This window comes from Candida jiufengensis, assembly GCF_024610255.1.
Source record: "Candida jiufengensis strain CBS 10846 chromosome Unknown scaffold3, whole genome shotgun sequence".
In the NCBI taxonomy this organism is placed as follows: domain Eukaryota; kingdom Fungi; phylum Ascomycota; class Pichiomycetes; order Serinales; family Debaryomycetaceae; genus Lodderomyces; species Lodderomyces jiufengensis.
The window spans coordinates 1315797-1331725 of record NW_026261560.1 but is presented as its reverse complement, the minus strand read 5'-3'; the positions used below and the strand labels follow the sequence as shown (position 1 = coordinate 1331725).

The 15929-nt window shown below is 29.2% G+C and overlaps 8 protein-coding genes across 8 annotated transcripts; 6 read left to right on the top strand and 2 right to left on the bottom strand. All coding sequences in view use genetic code 12, as the record gives it.

Annotated features, from left to right (window-relative positions):
- Positions 1-33: 33 nt before the first annotated feature.
- MEC3 (Mec3p) lies at positions 34-966 on the top strand (the record flags this gene model as incomplete). The annotated part of the gene is made up of 2 exons (XM_051763606.1): positions 34-171; positions 253-966. The coding sequence occupies 2 exons, from the start codon at positions 34-36 to the stop codon at positions 964-966; spliced, it is 852 nt and encodes a 283-aa protein (XP_051620429.1).
- A 219-nt stretch (positions 967-1185) lies between these two features.
- SER1 (O-phospho-L-serine:2-oxoglutarate transaminase) lies at positions 1186-2364 on the top strand (the record flags this gene model as incomplete). The annotated part of the gene is made up of 1 exon (XM_051763605.1): positions 1186-2364. The coding sequence occupies one exon, from the start codon at positions 1186-1188 to the stop codon at positions 2362-2364; it is 1179 nt and encodes a 392-aa protein (XP_051620428.1).
- A 143-nt stretch (positions 2365-2507) lies between these two features.
- KGF54_003057 (GTPase) lies at positions 2508-4490 on the top strand (the record flags this gene model as incomplete). The annotated part of the gene is made up of 1 exon (XM_051763604.1): positions 2508-4490. One exon carries the CDS (start codon positions 2508-2510, stop codon positions 4488-4490), a length of 1983 nt encoding a protein of 660 aa, XP_051620427.1.
- A 50-nt stretch (positions 4491-4540) lies between these two features.
- Positions 4541-6265, bottom strand: ILV1 (threonine ammonia-lyase; the record flags this gene model as incomplete). The annotated part of the gene is made up of 1 exon (XM_051763603.1): positions 4541-6265. The coding sequence occupies one exon, from the start codon at positions 6263-6265 to the stop codon at positions 4541-4543; it is 1725 nt and encodes a 574-aa protein (XP_051620426.1).
- Positions 6266-7671: 1406 nt separating this feature from the next.
- FGR12 (Fgr12p) lies at positions 7672-9144 on the top strand (the record flags this gene model as incomplete). The annotated part of the gene is made up of 1 exon (XM_051763602.1): positions 7672-9144. One exon carries the CDS (start codon positions 7672-7674, stop codon positions 9142-9144), a length of 1473 nt encoding a protein of 490 aa, XP_051620425.1.
- An 832-nt stretch (positions 9145-9976) lies between these two features.
- Positions 9977-14311, top strand: ECM17 (sulfite reductase (NADPH) subunit beta; the record flags this gene model as incomplete). The annotated part of the gene is made up of 1 exon (XM_051763601.1): positions 9977-14311. One exon carries the CDS (start codon positions 9977-9979, stop codon positions 14309-14311), a length of 4335 nt encoding a protein of 1444 aa, XP_051620424.1.
- Positions 14312-14426: 115 nt separating this feature from the next.
- On the bottom strand, positions 14427-14696 carry KGF54_003053 (uncharacterized protein; the record flags this gene model as incomplete). The annotated part of the gene is made up of 1 exon (XM_051763600.1): positions 14427-14696. One exon carries the CDS (start codon positions 14694-14696, stop codon positions 14427-14429), a length of 270 nt encoding a protein of 89 aa, XP_051620423.1.
- A 230-nt stretch (positions 14697-14926) lies between these two features.
- Positions 14927-15775, top strand: RPN10 (proteasome regulatory particle base subunit; the record flags this gene model as incomplete). The annotated part of the gene is made up of 1 exon (XM_051763599.1): positions 14927-15775. The coding sequence occupies one exon, from the start codon at positions 14927-14929 to the stop codon at positions 15773-15775; it is 849 nt and encodes a 282-aa protein (XP_051620422.1).
- Between the last annotated feature and the right edge of the window lie 154 nt (positions 15776-15929).

The window sequence follows — 15929 nt, the reverse complement described above, 5'->3', positions numbered from 1 at the left end:
TGATATCTTTGTGTCAAGATGAAGTTAAAATTAATGACAAGAAACATTGAAAAATTGAAAGATACTTTATCATTAATATCACATTTAAGAAAATTTGTCATTCTAAAATTCACTCCTGATGTATTAAGTGTTATACTGGTAAATGGTGGATCAGTGCAGCTGGAACCCCAAGTATGGTGTAAATTACCTATAAACCGTTTATTTGAAACAATCGAAATTCAAAGTATGAGGGATAACACAATTCTGATGGAGATAAATATTGATTTATTATTACAAACTTTAAAAAATTTTGATAAAGCAAACAGTGAAGGATTGAATATTAGATTACAGAGAACTGAAACAAATGGTGAAGCTGGAGCTGCCGCCAAAACTGGTAGAACAGCGTCTCTAGCATTATTTTATTCAAATTTAAATATCAATTCAAATGTTATTAATCATACCTTTAGAATTCCGGTTAAAATATTAAGAGAGGCTCAAGATATACTACATGAGCCAACCCACTCGGATATAGGATTGATTATGAGGTTACCAAATGAATTTATCTCCATGTTTAAAAGATTAGATAAATTTAAAAAAACTCAAAATGATACTGTTTTGATCCAGGCTAGTATGAATGACGGCTTACTGTTTATTCTAGAAGAAGAAGGTAAATTTAAAGTTACACTTAGCTGGAATAATAAATTGGAAGTTCATAAGCCAAACAATCCTGATGCGGAATCCTTAAGAGAATCCCTAAGAAATTCACAAGGTATGACAAACAATACTCAAGATAATAATGATGCTTTCCCAAATGAGCTAGATTCTAACGTTAAACTAAGAGATTGGCAGCTGGCTTCAAAATTAGTTGGTAGGTGTAAGACAGTGATATTATATATTGCAGAAAGAGAATGTAGTCTACATTGTCTATTAGATGAAACTGAAGATGTTGAAATGGTCTATTTTATAAATAGCGTAAGAGTTGTATAATGAATAATGAATAGTAAACGTAATGACTTGTTATAGTAGGTGATTAATGTTGTAATTTATCTTGAGTCATCATATATTGTATCGCGCCTCTTAGTCACAAGAATGAATAATTTTTTTGCTACATTTAAATTTCATACATTGCTTTCTTACACCTAATAATTGCAACTTCTATCAACGATTGAGATCTCAATTTAAAGTCAATTTCTATAAAGAATATTTATGTCAAAACCAAGAACTTTAGAAAGAGAAGAACCAAATTATTTTGGTGCAGGTCCAGCTTTATTACCAACTGATGTTTTAACCCAAGCTGCTTATGATTTATTATCTTATGATAACGATACCATCGGAATTGGAGAGATTTCACATCGTTCAAAACCTGCATCAGCTGTTATCAATGATACAAAACAAAACTTACGTACTTTATTGGATATACCTGATAATTATGAAGTATTTTTCTTACAAGGTGGAGGTACCACTGCATTTTCAGTTGTTCCATATAATTTAATTGCCAATTATGCTAAAAGAACTGGTAAGAAGGGAAGAGCTGCTTATGCAGTTACAGGTACCTGGTCATCAAAAGCGGTAGAGGAAGCCAATAGATTAGGTTTTGAAGCTGACACTGTTGTAAACACAAAGAAAATAAATTATGGAGATATACCACCATATTCTGAATGGGATCCAATAAAGGAAGATACTGCTTATTTGTGGATCTGTGATAATGAAACCGTTAACGGTAATGAATTCTTTGGTACTCCAAGTGAGGACTATTTGCCGAAGGGAGTTGAATTGGTTGCAGATATGTCATCAAATATTTTGTCAAAGAAAATAGATGTTAGTAAATACGGTCTTATAATGGCAGGTGCTCAAAAAAATATTGGTATTGCAGGTTTAACTATATATATTATACGAAAAGATTTATTAGATCAAGCTTCAGATGAACAATTAAGAAAATTAGATATAGCGTTATGTCCAATTGCTTTTGATTTCCCAACAGTTGTTAAAAACAACTCAGCATACAATACTATCCCATTGTTTACATGTCAAATTTTAAAATTGGTAACTGAGAAACTCATAAAAGAAAAAGGAATAGACGAAATTGAAAAAACTAACATCAAAAAAGCAAAATTGTTATATGACACATTAGATAAATATGCTGATTTTTATAAATTACCAGTTACAAATCCAAAAGTAAGATCAAATATGAATGTTGTATTCAAAACCCCATCTGAGGAATTAGATGCTAAGTTTGTAAAAGAAGCAGATGCTGCTAATTTGAAAGGTTTGAAAGGTCATAGATCAACTGGTGGAATAAGAGCTTCAATTTATAATGCTGTTTCTTATGCTAGTGTTGAAAAATTAGTAAAATTTGTTGAAGAATTTGCTAAAAATAATTCATAAATACTTATTTAGACTTCTTTTATAATATAATTGAATATCAAAATTATGACTATTTTCTGTATAACATATGTTGTTTCAAAATTCGCAGCAAAAAGAATTTTTAAAACGACTTAAAGTTTATTAGATCAGATGTTTCAAAATTAATGCTACTACCGTCTCTATTCAAACAAAGATTTTCATCATTACTACGATGCTCCTATCCACTAAGACAATATGCCTCAGTATCATTCCCATCAAAACCAATAACAATTGAAGAAAAAAAACACAACTTGAATCAAGAACAATCTCGAAAAACTTTAGAAGAAAGAATATCCAAAATACCCATAGAGAATTATAGAAATTTCAGCATAGTTGCTCATGTTGATCACGGAAAATCTACACTATCTGATAGATTATTAGAATTAACTGGAGTCATACAACCAGGTCTGAATGCCCAAGTGCTAGATCGGCTTGAAGTTGAAAGACTAAGAGGAATTACAGTAAAAGCAAATACTTGCTCGTTAATATACAAACACAACGATAATCAAGACTACCTACTACATCTTGTTGACACCCCTGGGCATGTTGATTTCAGAGCAGAAGTTAGTAGAAGTTATGCATCTTGTGGTGGAGCATTATTATTAGTTGATGCATCTCAAGGTGTTCAAGCTCAAACAGTTGCAAATTTTTATTTGGCTTATAGTATGGGATTAAAGTTATTACCAATTATTAATAAAATTGATCTTGATCTGGCTGATATTCCAAGATCAATTGAACAAGTTGAATCTACTTTTGAACTAGATCCAAAAGATTGTATACCAGTGAGTGCTAAAACTGGATTGAATGTAAAAGATATTATACCTGCAATTATTGAAAAAATACCAGCTCCAATAGGAGACGCTGACAAACCATTAAAAGCACTACTTGTTGATTCTTGGCATGACCCTTACGTTGGAGTTGTGATGTTAGTCCATATAGTTGATGGTAAGATGAAAAAGGGAATGAAAATACTATCGGCTCATAGTAATAAAACCTACGATGTAAAAGAAGTTGGTATAATGTATCCTGATAGAACGCCAATGGAAAGTATAAAAGCAGGTCAAGTTGCATATATTATTCCAGGAATGAAAAATCCGAGAGAAGCATTAGTCGGTGATACTTTTTTCCAATTAGGCAAAAGTGAAGGGTTACAACCATTACCTGGATTTGAAGAACCTAAGCCCATGGTTTTTGTTGGTGCATTTCCTGCCGATGGTAAAGATTTTAATGCTATGGATGATCAAATGCAAAATTTAGTCTTGAATGATAGATCCGTTTCATTGGAAAAGGAAACTTCTAATGCCTTAGGACTTGGTTGGAGATTAGGATTTTTAGGTTCATTACATGCTTCGGTTTTTAAAGAAAGATTAGAGAATGAATATGGTGCGAAGATCATCTTGACAGCTCCTACAGTACCTTATAAGATAATTTATCGTAATGGTAAGGAAAAGATTGTCACTAATCCAGATGAATTTCCAATGAATAAAGTAGTTAATGAAGTTGATTGCTATATGGAACCTTACGTTGAAGCTATCATGACATTACCAAATGAATATGTTGGAGCCGTAATGACCTTATGTTTGAATAATCGGGGTGAACAAAAGGATGTTGAATATTTGAATACCGGTCAAGTACTTTTAAAATATGAGATCCCAATGTCACAATTAGTCGAAGACTTTTTTGGAAAATTAAAAGGCTGTACCAAAGGATATGCATCATTAGATTATGAAGAAGGTGGTTATAGAAAATCAGATATTGTTAAAATGGAATTATGTGTAAATGGTGAACCTCAAGATGCATTAACAACAATTACGCATAAATCTCAAGCACAATCAAAAGGTAAGGAATATGTAACAAGATTCAAAAAATACCTTAGGTATCAATTATTCGAAGTCGCAATTCAAGCAAGAGTCAACAACAAAGTTATTGCAAGAGAAACCATAAAAGCTAAACGAAAAGATGTTACTCAAAAATTACATGCTGCTGATATATCAAGATACAAAAAGTTATTAGAAAGACAAAAAGAAGGTAAAAAACAAATGAAAGCTACTGGAAGAGTGACCATTGGAAATGATGCCTATCAAGCATTTTTACGACGTGATGATTAAAAAAAAAAATTATAGATCTATTCTTGTATATACATATTAACTTAAATCTATCAATTTCTTAAAAACTTTTTATAAAATACATTTTCAGATTCATCAACAAATGTGTATCCGATATTTTTCAAAAATTCTTGGAAATCATCTTCTGAACCTTCAGGTAATATAAACCCACATAAGACTTTCCCAATATCATGACCATGATTTCTATAATTGAATAAACTTATATCCCAATCACTTTTCAAAGCTTGTAAAAAGTTAAATAATGCTGCTGGTTTTTCAGGAAATTCAAATTGATATAATTTTTCATGATCTGATATTTTGTGAGATTTTCCACCTACTAAATAACGACCATGCGATTTTGCTAATTCATTATTTGAAATATCAACAACTTCAAATCCTGCATCAACCATTGCTTGACTAATTTCTGATTTTTCTTTTTTCATATCATTGACATTGAAAGATACAAAAATATTGGCATTTTTTTCTCCACTACTTCTATATGAAAATTCAGTTATTGCTCTTGGATATATGATTTTTTGTAATTTTGCAAATTCACCTGGTCTTTCTGGAATGGTCACAGCTAATGAAACTTCTTTACCTTCACCTAAAACTGCTCTTTCACTTACAAATCTTAATCTATCAAAATTCATATTTGCACCTGATAATATTGGTACATAAGTTTTATCTTTATGATTGATCTCTGGATGTAACTCTATGTATTTCTTCAAACCAGCAATTGATAATGCACCTGATGGTTCAGTAATTGATCTTGTATCTTCGAAAATATCCTTTATAGCGGCACAAAGTTCATCGGTATCAACTAAAACAACCTCATCAACGTATTCTTTACAAAGTCTCCAAGTTTCATTTCCCAAAATTTTGACTGCTGTACCGTCTGCAAATTGACCGACCTTATCTAATTGAACTTGTTTCTTTTCTTTTAATGAAGTATATAGAGCATTTGCATCATGAGTTTCAACACCAATAATTTTAACATGTGGAGCAATATGTTTTAAATATACTGCAACACCAGCAATTAACCCACCACCACCAACAGGTACAAATAAAGCATTTAATTTATCTAATCTTAATTGTCTTGTAATTTCCAATGCTGAAGTTCCTTGACCGGCAATAACATATGGATGATCAAATGGTGGAATATTAATTAAATTATTTTCAGTACTTAATCTTGCACATTCTTGCTTTGCTGAATCAAAATCATCACCATATAATACAACTTGAGAACCTAATCTTGAAACATTGGTAAATTTGATAGAGGGGGTTGCAGTTGGCATAACTATAGTTGCAGGTATATTTAACTTACTTGCTGAATAAGCAACACCTTGAGCATGATTACCAGCTGAGCATGCAATGACTCCAGACATTGGCTGATTGGCATGAGAATGTAAATTTGCAATCATATTATAAGCACCTCTTAATTTAAATGAAAAAACTGGTAATAAATCTTCACGTTTTAATAATACATTTGTACCTAATCTATGAGATAAATTTATAGCATGAGTTAAAGGTGTACCAGCTTCAGGTACAACATCATAAACTCTTGAAGTTAAAATTAATTTTATATAATCTGGTTGTTTTAAACCACTTTGTGGATCTTGTTTTAAATCGGAATCTAAAAGGTCTGGCCATGTTGTAGATGATGATGATGTATTAATTGAATTGTGTCTAACAAAGTTGTATGGAAATTTTTTATGATGTAGTATTCTAGTATTAGTATTTAATAATTGCCTAGACAAAAAACCACTTAGTCTAGTCATAATTTTAAACTGTTTTATTTATGATGCAAATTAAGTTGAAATAAGAAAATAATTCTTTTCGTATATGATTAATGTATAAAATGAGGAAATGTCAAGATTTCAAATAGTCCTAGCAGTAACTAACTTTTGTAAACGAGATTGAGTAAGTTTTTAGTATGAAAAAGTGTCAATGAATAAAATTTAAGGTTTCAACTGTAATTTATCGTTTAAACGGAATGATATTACTTTTATGAATCGATATTTTCAATATATTAATTGAGTCACATTAAATCAGCTCTAACATTGTAAAAAAAAAGTTTTGAAAAATCTGAAAAATTATTTGGTAGCATTGGCACTTAATTTAAAAAACTGTACATTAATGCCAGGTAATGTATTAACAATCAACTTGATAATAATTTCCTAAAATTTTATATATTGATTTCGGATTAATTTATGAAACAATTAATCGTATATTGAACTTTGTTTTCAAACCTGTTTTCAAATACATTTTCTAGTCTCATTCAACAACTTTTAATATCAATTACCCTTTCGAAACTTGTTTCTCATATTCAACACATGAAAAACTGAGAAGCCAATTTACAATTAAGGGGTAATTAATTTAAACTTGATAATCAAAATTAATTTAAAGTGGCGAATGTGAATAAACTTTGGTTGCAAAATTTGAGAAGTATTAGAGAGCAAATTAAGACAATTGATCCTATATCGGAATAACCTCAATCATATCCAAGAAAATTTACAAAAAATTCTTTTTAGTTATTTAAGTACGTATTTAAAACTTATTTTAGATCCTGTATGAAATTAATAGATAAAATAAAAACATTTGTTGCTAAATATAAAACACCGACTTATAAAACAATTATCAAAAAACAGAAAAGCTTCATTCGAATAAGTTTGCATAATCAAATAAGAACCACACAAACACCATCAAAGATTTAAGTAGAAAGCACGTTTTACACCTTATCTTATTTGTTAATTGAAAAATAAAAATTACGATTTGTAGATTTATGCTATTACCCCTTATTCTTTTAATTTTTCAAATCTATCTCGTAATATAAAATCCAATTAACATAACATAAAAGTAAAAAATTCAATTAATTTTTCAAGATTGTGTTTGATCATAGGCTGTTTAGATCTAAATCTCAATAAAGATTTGTCTTATTACCACGATAGACTTATTTTATTGGTTTTTTGTTATTTTCAGATTTTAAACTTGCCTAATTATTTAAAACAAACTGAATCTTGAATATTTTGCAACAAGTTGAAATTTTGACATCACGTCCAACATACTAAGTGACAATTTAATTTATTTATATTGTCAAAAAGCTACATTCATTAAGTTAAAGAGTCAAATTGCTTTAATATTAATATATTAAGTATAAGTAATTATTAGGTGAACCTACTAGATTATGGTGCTAAGTTATGATGATAAATTTTATTCAGAAGATGAACCAATGGAAGTTAATAATACTGTCATTAATGAATCTGATAATTCAAATATCACAACGAATAATGAAGTTGTATTAAATGATGAAACAAACTCATTTTCAACTACTCAATTTGATTTTAATTCTGCTGAGTGGGATTACTTAAGAATTGCACAGCATTCAGTACATAATCAAACTATGGATAATAATGGTATTGAAATTTCACCATCAATTTCAAATCATACCTTACAAAGTTTAAGACCAACTTTTTCATCAGAATATGATACTGATAATACAGATTTTTTAGGTTTAGTCGAAAGTACTAATCAAAGTAATATAAATTTATCAACAAATTCAAATTCAAATATTTTTTGTGAAAATAATATAACAAATAATCAGCATTTAATTGATAACCTAAAGGCAAATCATGAATTTACTTTTCAACATAGTTTGGATGCAAATTATTGGGATTATATGTTGGAAAAGGAAAATTTATTACATGATGAATTTGAATTAAATCAATTTAATAATGCAAATAATAACAAAAGTTCCACAAATATTGGTACTAAAAATAGTGACAATAAAATAAATTATAATGAAGATGAAACAAATAATACGCAGGAACAAAGTTTAAGTGACAATATTAATTCTGAAAATAATGAACATCAAGAAATTGATAACAAAGATAGCGATTTAGATGTACCGAGTATTAGATCAACTTCAACTTCCTTTTTATCTGATCATGAGAAAAATATATGCAACATTACAAATTTGAATGACGACATACCGCAATACAAACCAATATATGAAAGGTATGAAAATGAAGCACTTGATGAAGAAATGGAGGAAAATGAACGACTATATCATCCAAACCTTCAAACAGATCCAATTGAAAAAACTATTGATCAGCAAATATATCAATTTCTGGAAAGGAAGCTGAGCATTCACAACAATATATATGGTGCAAGTTCGTTATCACTGTTAATGCTGGAAATGTCACCTGACTCACCAAGTCAAAACCATTTTAATCTTGACGAAATCACAACGTATAATAATAATTTTGTAAATTCACCAATTTATGAATGGCCAGATGATGAAACTACAGGGACTTTAAACCTGTATAATCGAATAAAAATTCAATTAAAAAACCTTGAACCTAAAATTATAAGTGATGCAGTATTAAAAACAATAAGAGAAGAATTTATAATTCAAGATTTATTTTTAAATGGTGAATCACCGCCGACTCCAGAAATTCCCAAACTGATTAGAAAAAAACTGGATAGAGATGTTGAATGGACTCCATTGTCTGTTTATAAAGCTTACACAAATATTAAATCCCCAACTAATGGTAAAGATTCTTACAATAGATTAGTACCTTATACTTCATGTATTGGAACTTTAAATTATAGACCAAAAGATCATGCAGCTTGGAAAAGGTCACCAAATCGAAGATGACAGAATGAAATTTTGATATTCATATTTATAAAATAATTTTAAACTTTATTTATATAAGTTACATAAATTAGCAACGTAAATTAATAAAAAGATTAATATAATATTATGCATAAATAATTTTTTCAACATAAATTTAGATTTTGACAGAATTTTGTAGCAAAATTTACGAGATTGTAGCTAAATTGATCTGTTTATTTGCAAGGTCCAAATAGAAAAATCCTGTAGATGAGATAGCTCTAACAAGCCCTTTCTTTCAATGTGGGGCTAAATATAATTTTTTTTTTTGTCTTTATCCGAGTTATTAAACCTTGTTTTAAATTTTGACCTTGGTGTTTCAAAATTTTCATTTTTAATCCAATAATAAAAATGTTTTTATTTATTACATAATGAATTAGCACGTGACCTAGCCCAGATCAATTTCAATCCTGGGTATAAAGTTTGAATTATTTTTTCCAAAATCATGAGTAATAACTATGTAGCTACGTGTATTCAAAAATAACAAATTGGTTCATTATTATAAATTTTTATTTTTCTATTCACCCCTGTCTAGTTGAGCTGACTATTTGATGTCAATATTTAGCAAATATTTTTTTAAAAATATATTCTGACATAAAAAAATTTCTCCATCTTTACCCCTTAACGTCAAAATACGTAATACCCCTTAAGTAACGCATTTCACGTGCAAAGAAGTAATATCAGCTCTAGAATTTTTTTTATAAAAGTTACATATAAGTTAAAAGTTGAAGTAGCCGTTTGATTTAATTAATAAAATTTGGGATTTACTAAATCATTAAAAAGTGAAAACTATCAACTGACCACTATTTTATCAAATATGGCTTTGATTCAAGAAGAGTATATATCCAAGGTCATAAATACAATAGATGGTATTAATTTTATAACTCAACCAGCAAAATCTGTCTCATCACCTTTTTCAAAATTAGTTTCAAATTCAAATATTTTAATAAATACAAATGATCCATATTTAATTATTGAAAATTATTTATTAGATAGAACTAATCAACATAAAGAATTAGAGCAAGAAGGTCAAGATAAAGAATTGGAGTTTGTTAGTATAACTACTGATGGTAATACATTATTAAAAAATTTACCATTCTTATCTGCATCATCTTTTAAAAATAACAAAACTGTTAGTCATGTCAGAATCAATAATTTAGATTATCATGTAGTCACAAGTTTAAAAGATTTAAAATATCCTATATTAATTTCACAAAATTCAAATGATACTTATAAATTATCAAATTTAGCTTATAATTTAGCTGAGAAATTAAATATTTCAGTTTTCCATTTTTTTCCAGCAGAATCGGGCTATCAATCAAAAGAAAATATTAAACAATCAGAAGGAGTATTATTGAAAAATTTAAATGATTATTCATTTGACAAGATTGTAAGTAGTTTCGAAGTTCAACCTTTCGAAATTTTAAATAAACCTTCAAAACTGAAAAATGCATTACTTTATTTAGGTCAAGTTAATGACGAGTTAATTCAAGCTGCAAATAAAGAAGATTTATTGGTGATAAATATAAAAGTCTATCAACCATTTTTATTAAATTCTTTACTTAAATCCATACCTGCAACTATTGAGACATTAACCATAGCTGAACAATCTACTGTTAAATCTGCATCATTTTCACCTTTATTACTTGATTTTTTTGCAGAATATTCACAATATCAAACTTTGAAAAATTTCACTAAAATTGTGTCTGCAACTTTTGGACCAGTTGTTAATTACACTAAAGCCATTTCAAGTTTAATTTCAAATGTTGAATCCGAAAAACCAGTACAGAATTTATATTTTGGTGACTTACAATCTGATTATGAATCCAAAGCATATAAAATTGAACAAACTGGATATACAACTGCTGCTTCTGAAGCTCACACTTTAGAACAAGCTTATTTGAAAGTTTTAAATCAAGTCAATGATATTAACTTGAACATTTTAAACGAGTTCCAAGCTGATAATATCGGATTAGAAACAAACCCTGAATATGGTTTTGGTTCATTCTTATATGAGCAAGAACAACAAGAAAATTTAACTAAATTAGTCCAATATGCTTTAAAAGAAAATAATTTTCATACAAACGATAATGAAAAATTGATAGATTTATTAACACAATGGTTATTACAATTACAACAGAAAGGTCAGGTTGAACAAAGAATTGCTCAAGAAATTACTGATTTATTAAACACTGATCAAAAATCAACAATTGCTAAAGAGCTTTTAGCATTATCCAAATACTTCACAACTTTAAAAAATTGGCTTATTGGTTCGGATGCTTGGTCATATGATTTAGGTTCGTCAGGTGTTCATAGTGTTATTACTTCAGGTAAAAATATCAATATGTTAATAATAGATTCTGAACCATACAATGATAAAAAGAATGAAAAAACAGTTAACGGATTCAGAAAGAAAGACGTTGGGTTATATGCTATGAATCATGGTGATGTTTATGTTGCCTCAGTTGCCGTATATTCTTCTTATACTCAAGTTTTACAAGCTTTCATTGAAGCAGATAAATTCAATGGTCCTTCTATCATATTAGCATACTTACCATACCATAAAGAATCAGACAACACATTAGAAGTGTTACAAGAGACTAAAAAAGCAGTAGATACTGGTTATTGGCCGTTATACAGATATGATCCATATGCTGAAAAAGAGACTGATATCTTTAAATTAGATTCTTCAAATTTAAGAAAGCAATTAAGAGACTTTTTAGATAACGAAAATAGATTAACAATGCTTGCAGCAAGAGATCCATTATTATCTAGAAATTTAACTGCCAACGCTAATACTGAAGTCAAAATCAAACAAGCTGAAATTGCTAATGAATCATATGCTGCTTTATTACAAGGTTTATCAGGTCCTCCATTAACTATTGCTTTTGCTTCTGACGGTGGTAATGCCGAAGCTATTGCTAAAAAAATTAATAGACAAGCACTTGGAAGAGGTCTTAAATCAGTTATCTTACAAATGGATGATATTTCAATGGAAGATTTACCAAATGAAACAAATATCGTATTTGTTACTTCAACTGCAGGTCAAGGTGAGTTTCCAAATAATGGTAAACAATTTTGGGATGGTATTAAAAATTCAAATGATATAGATTTATCAGGTATAAAATTCTCAGTATTTGGATTAGGTGATTCCCAATATTGGCCAAGAAAAGAAGATAAACATTATTATAATAAACCAAGTAAAGATTTATTTGGTAAATTAAAATTATATGGAGGTGTTGAATTAGCAGAAATTGGTTTAGGAGATGATCAAGATGCTGATGGATATTCAACTGGTTTTAATGAATGGATAGTTAAAATATGGTCAGCATTAGGTGTTGATAATGTTGAAGGAGTTGAAGAACCAAAACCAATTACAAATGAAGATATGAAAATTGGATCAGATTATCTTAGAGGTACCATTGCTGAGGGTTTACAAGATCAATCTACTGGTTCAATTTGTGCTGTTGATCAACAGCTAACAAAATTCCATGGTATTTATATGCAAGATGATCGTGATGTTCGAGAAGAACGTAAAGCTCAAGGTCTTGAACCGGCTTATGCTTTTATGGTAAGAGTTAGATTGCCAGGTGGTATTGCTACTCCAAAACAATATTTGAAAATGGATGAATTAGCTGATGAAAGAGGTAACGGTACTTTAAAATTAACTACTAGAGCTACTTTCCAATTACATGGTGTTGTTAAACATGATTTAAAACCAGCAATTAGAGGTATGAATTCTGCATTAATGGATACTTTAGCTGCTTGTGGTGATGTTAATAGAAATGTCATGGTTTCTGCATTACCAGAAAACGCTAAAATACATGGTCAAGTTTCAGCTATTGGTACTTTAATTTCAAATTATTTATTACCAAATACAACTGCTTATCATGAAATTTGGTTAGAAGGTGAATTACCATCAGATAAACCAGGTGATAAAGAAGCTTGGGAAAACCGTAAAGATGGTCCAACTAAAAAGAAAACTTTAATTGCAGGTAACGTTTTAGCTGATGTTGAACCTCAATATGGTGTTACTTACTTACCAAGAAAATTCAAAATTGTTATAACTGTTCCACCATATAATGACGTCGATGTATATGCTCATGATATTGGTTTAATTGCAATTCTCGAAGATAATGATGTTATCGGTTTCAATGTTTTAGCAGGGGGTGGTATGGGTTCTACTCATAACAACAAGAAAACATACCCAAGAACTGGTTCAATGTTTGGATTTATACCAAAAGATCAAATTCATATTGCATGTGAAAAAATTATGTTAGTACAAAGAGATTTTGGTGACAGAACTAATAGAAAACATGCAAGATTAAAATATACTATCGATGATTTAGGAATCGAAGTTTTCAAATCAAAAGTTGAAGACTTATTAGGTTATAAATTTGGTGAACCAAAACCGTTCAAAATAGATAATAATGTTGATCATTTTGGTTGGTGTAAAGATGAATTAGGTTTCAATCATTTTACTGCTTTTATTGAAAATGGTAGAATTGAAGATACTCCAGAGTTACCACAAAAGACTGGATTGCGTGAAATTGCTAATTATTTGCAAACAAACAATAAATCAGGTGAATTTAGATTGACTGGTAATCAACATATTGTTTTATCAAATATAAAAGATGAAGATTTATCAATTATAAAACAATATTTGGCAAAATATAAATTAGACAATACTGAATTTTCTGCCTTAAGATTATCATCAGCTGCTTGTGTTGCTTTCCCAACTTGTGGTTTAGCAATGGCTGAATCTGAACGTTATTTACCAAAATTAATTACAAAGTTAGAAGATGCATTAGAAGGTTATGGATTAAGACACGATTCAGTAGTTATGAGAATGACTGGTTGTCCAAATGGTTGTGCAAGACCTTGGGTTGCCGAAGTTGCATTAGTTGGTAAAGCGTTGGGGGCATATAATTTAATGTTGGGTGGTGGCCATCATGGTCAAAGATTGAACAAAATTTATAGATATTCTATCAAAGAAGATGAAATATTGGAAATTTTAACGAATTTGTTTGAGAGATGGAGTAAAGAAAGAGATGATGGTGAACCATTTGGTGATTGGGTTATTAGAGCAGGAATTATTAAAGAAACTACAGAAGGTAAATATTTCCATGAAGATATTCCTGAGGACGCTTAGGTTGGTTCTTGTATATTTTAGTTATTTATTTTAATTATTTATTCTGTATATGAATTTAGATACGTGATAGACTTATAACTTGAGAAATTGTAGTAAGACTAACCACTCGAATGATTTACTTTTGGTTGATGATCAGTTTCTTCAAATCCTGAATATCTTTAATTAACGATTTAGCTTGTAATTTTTTCAGTCTTTCAATAGTTAAAACATCTTTCAATTTAACATCTAATAAAGTAACACTAACTCCATTCATTCTTCTTATAACCTTTTGATAAGTTTGTTGTGAGATCTTATTCAATTGTTCTTCATTTTTTTTAGCAATTTTCGAACGTTCAAGCTTCAAATGATTTATGATCGTTTGCTTTTGTTGTTTTGTATATCCCATTATATAATTTGTTATATCATGATGATCTTGGTTGTTAACAATTGAACTGTAGATTGATCTAATTTTATACTGTGTATATTTTATTGTCTGAGTTTTGAAGGATTATTATTCATTTTATAGTGGCAACAGAAAAAATGTATTTTAATATTCACCAATTTTCATTAACAACTAATTAATTTATAGATCTATTCCCATTTCCAATTACAACTAATTAATCTTTCGAAATCAAAATGGTTCTTGAAGCTACTATGATAGCCATTGATAACTCAGAATATATGAGAAATGGTGACTATTTAACTTCAAGATATGATGCACAATTAACTTCTACAGAATTTATTTTTCAAAATAAAGTCAATTCAAATCCTGAAAATACTGTTGGATTATTAGCATATGGAGGTTCAGGACCACAAGTATTGAGTACATTAACTACAGATTTTGGGAAAATATTATCAGGAGTTCATGAAACCAAGATATCTGGAGAAAATAATTTTAGTAATGGAATACAAGTTGCAGCATTAGCTTTAAAACATCGTCAAAATAAAGTACAACAACAAAGAATTATAATATTTGTGGGGTCACCAGTAAAAGAATCAGATAAAGAATTGGAAAAATTGGCCAAAAAAATGAAAAAGAATAATGTTGCAATTGATATTATAAATTTTGGAGAAGAGTCAATAAATACAAGTAAATTAGAAAAATTTCATTCAATAATAAATAATCATGATAATTCACATTTAGTTACAATACCTCCAGGTCCAAGACTATTATATGAAGTTATTGCATCATCACCAATATTAATGGAAGAAGGAGCATTCGGTTCAGGAAATGATATGGATTTCTTTGGTGGTTCAGGAGTTGCTGGTGCTGGAGATATAATTGATCCCAATATGGATCCAGATTTAGCATTAGCTTTAAGATTATCATTAGAAGAAGAGAAAGCAAGACAGGAAAGAGAAGCTGTTGATAAAGCTAAAGAAGCAGGTAATGGTGAAACTTTAGAGCCAATTAACGAAGATAAAAAGGAAGAGGATAAAAAAGATGATGGAGACAAAGATGTGAAAATGGAAGATGCTAAATAGATGACTAATAAATGCTCACAATTTTAAAGAGACCTATGATTATCTCTTTAAATTGAGCTGGATATATTATTTTGGTAAATGTATGGAATGTGCATTTTTTGTTACACAAAATTATTATTATAATGGTTGCAAAATCTTGTATATTATATCTTTG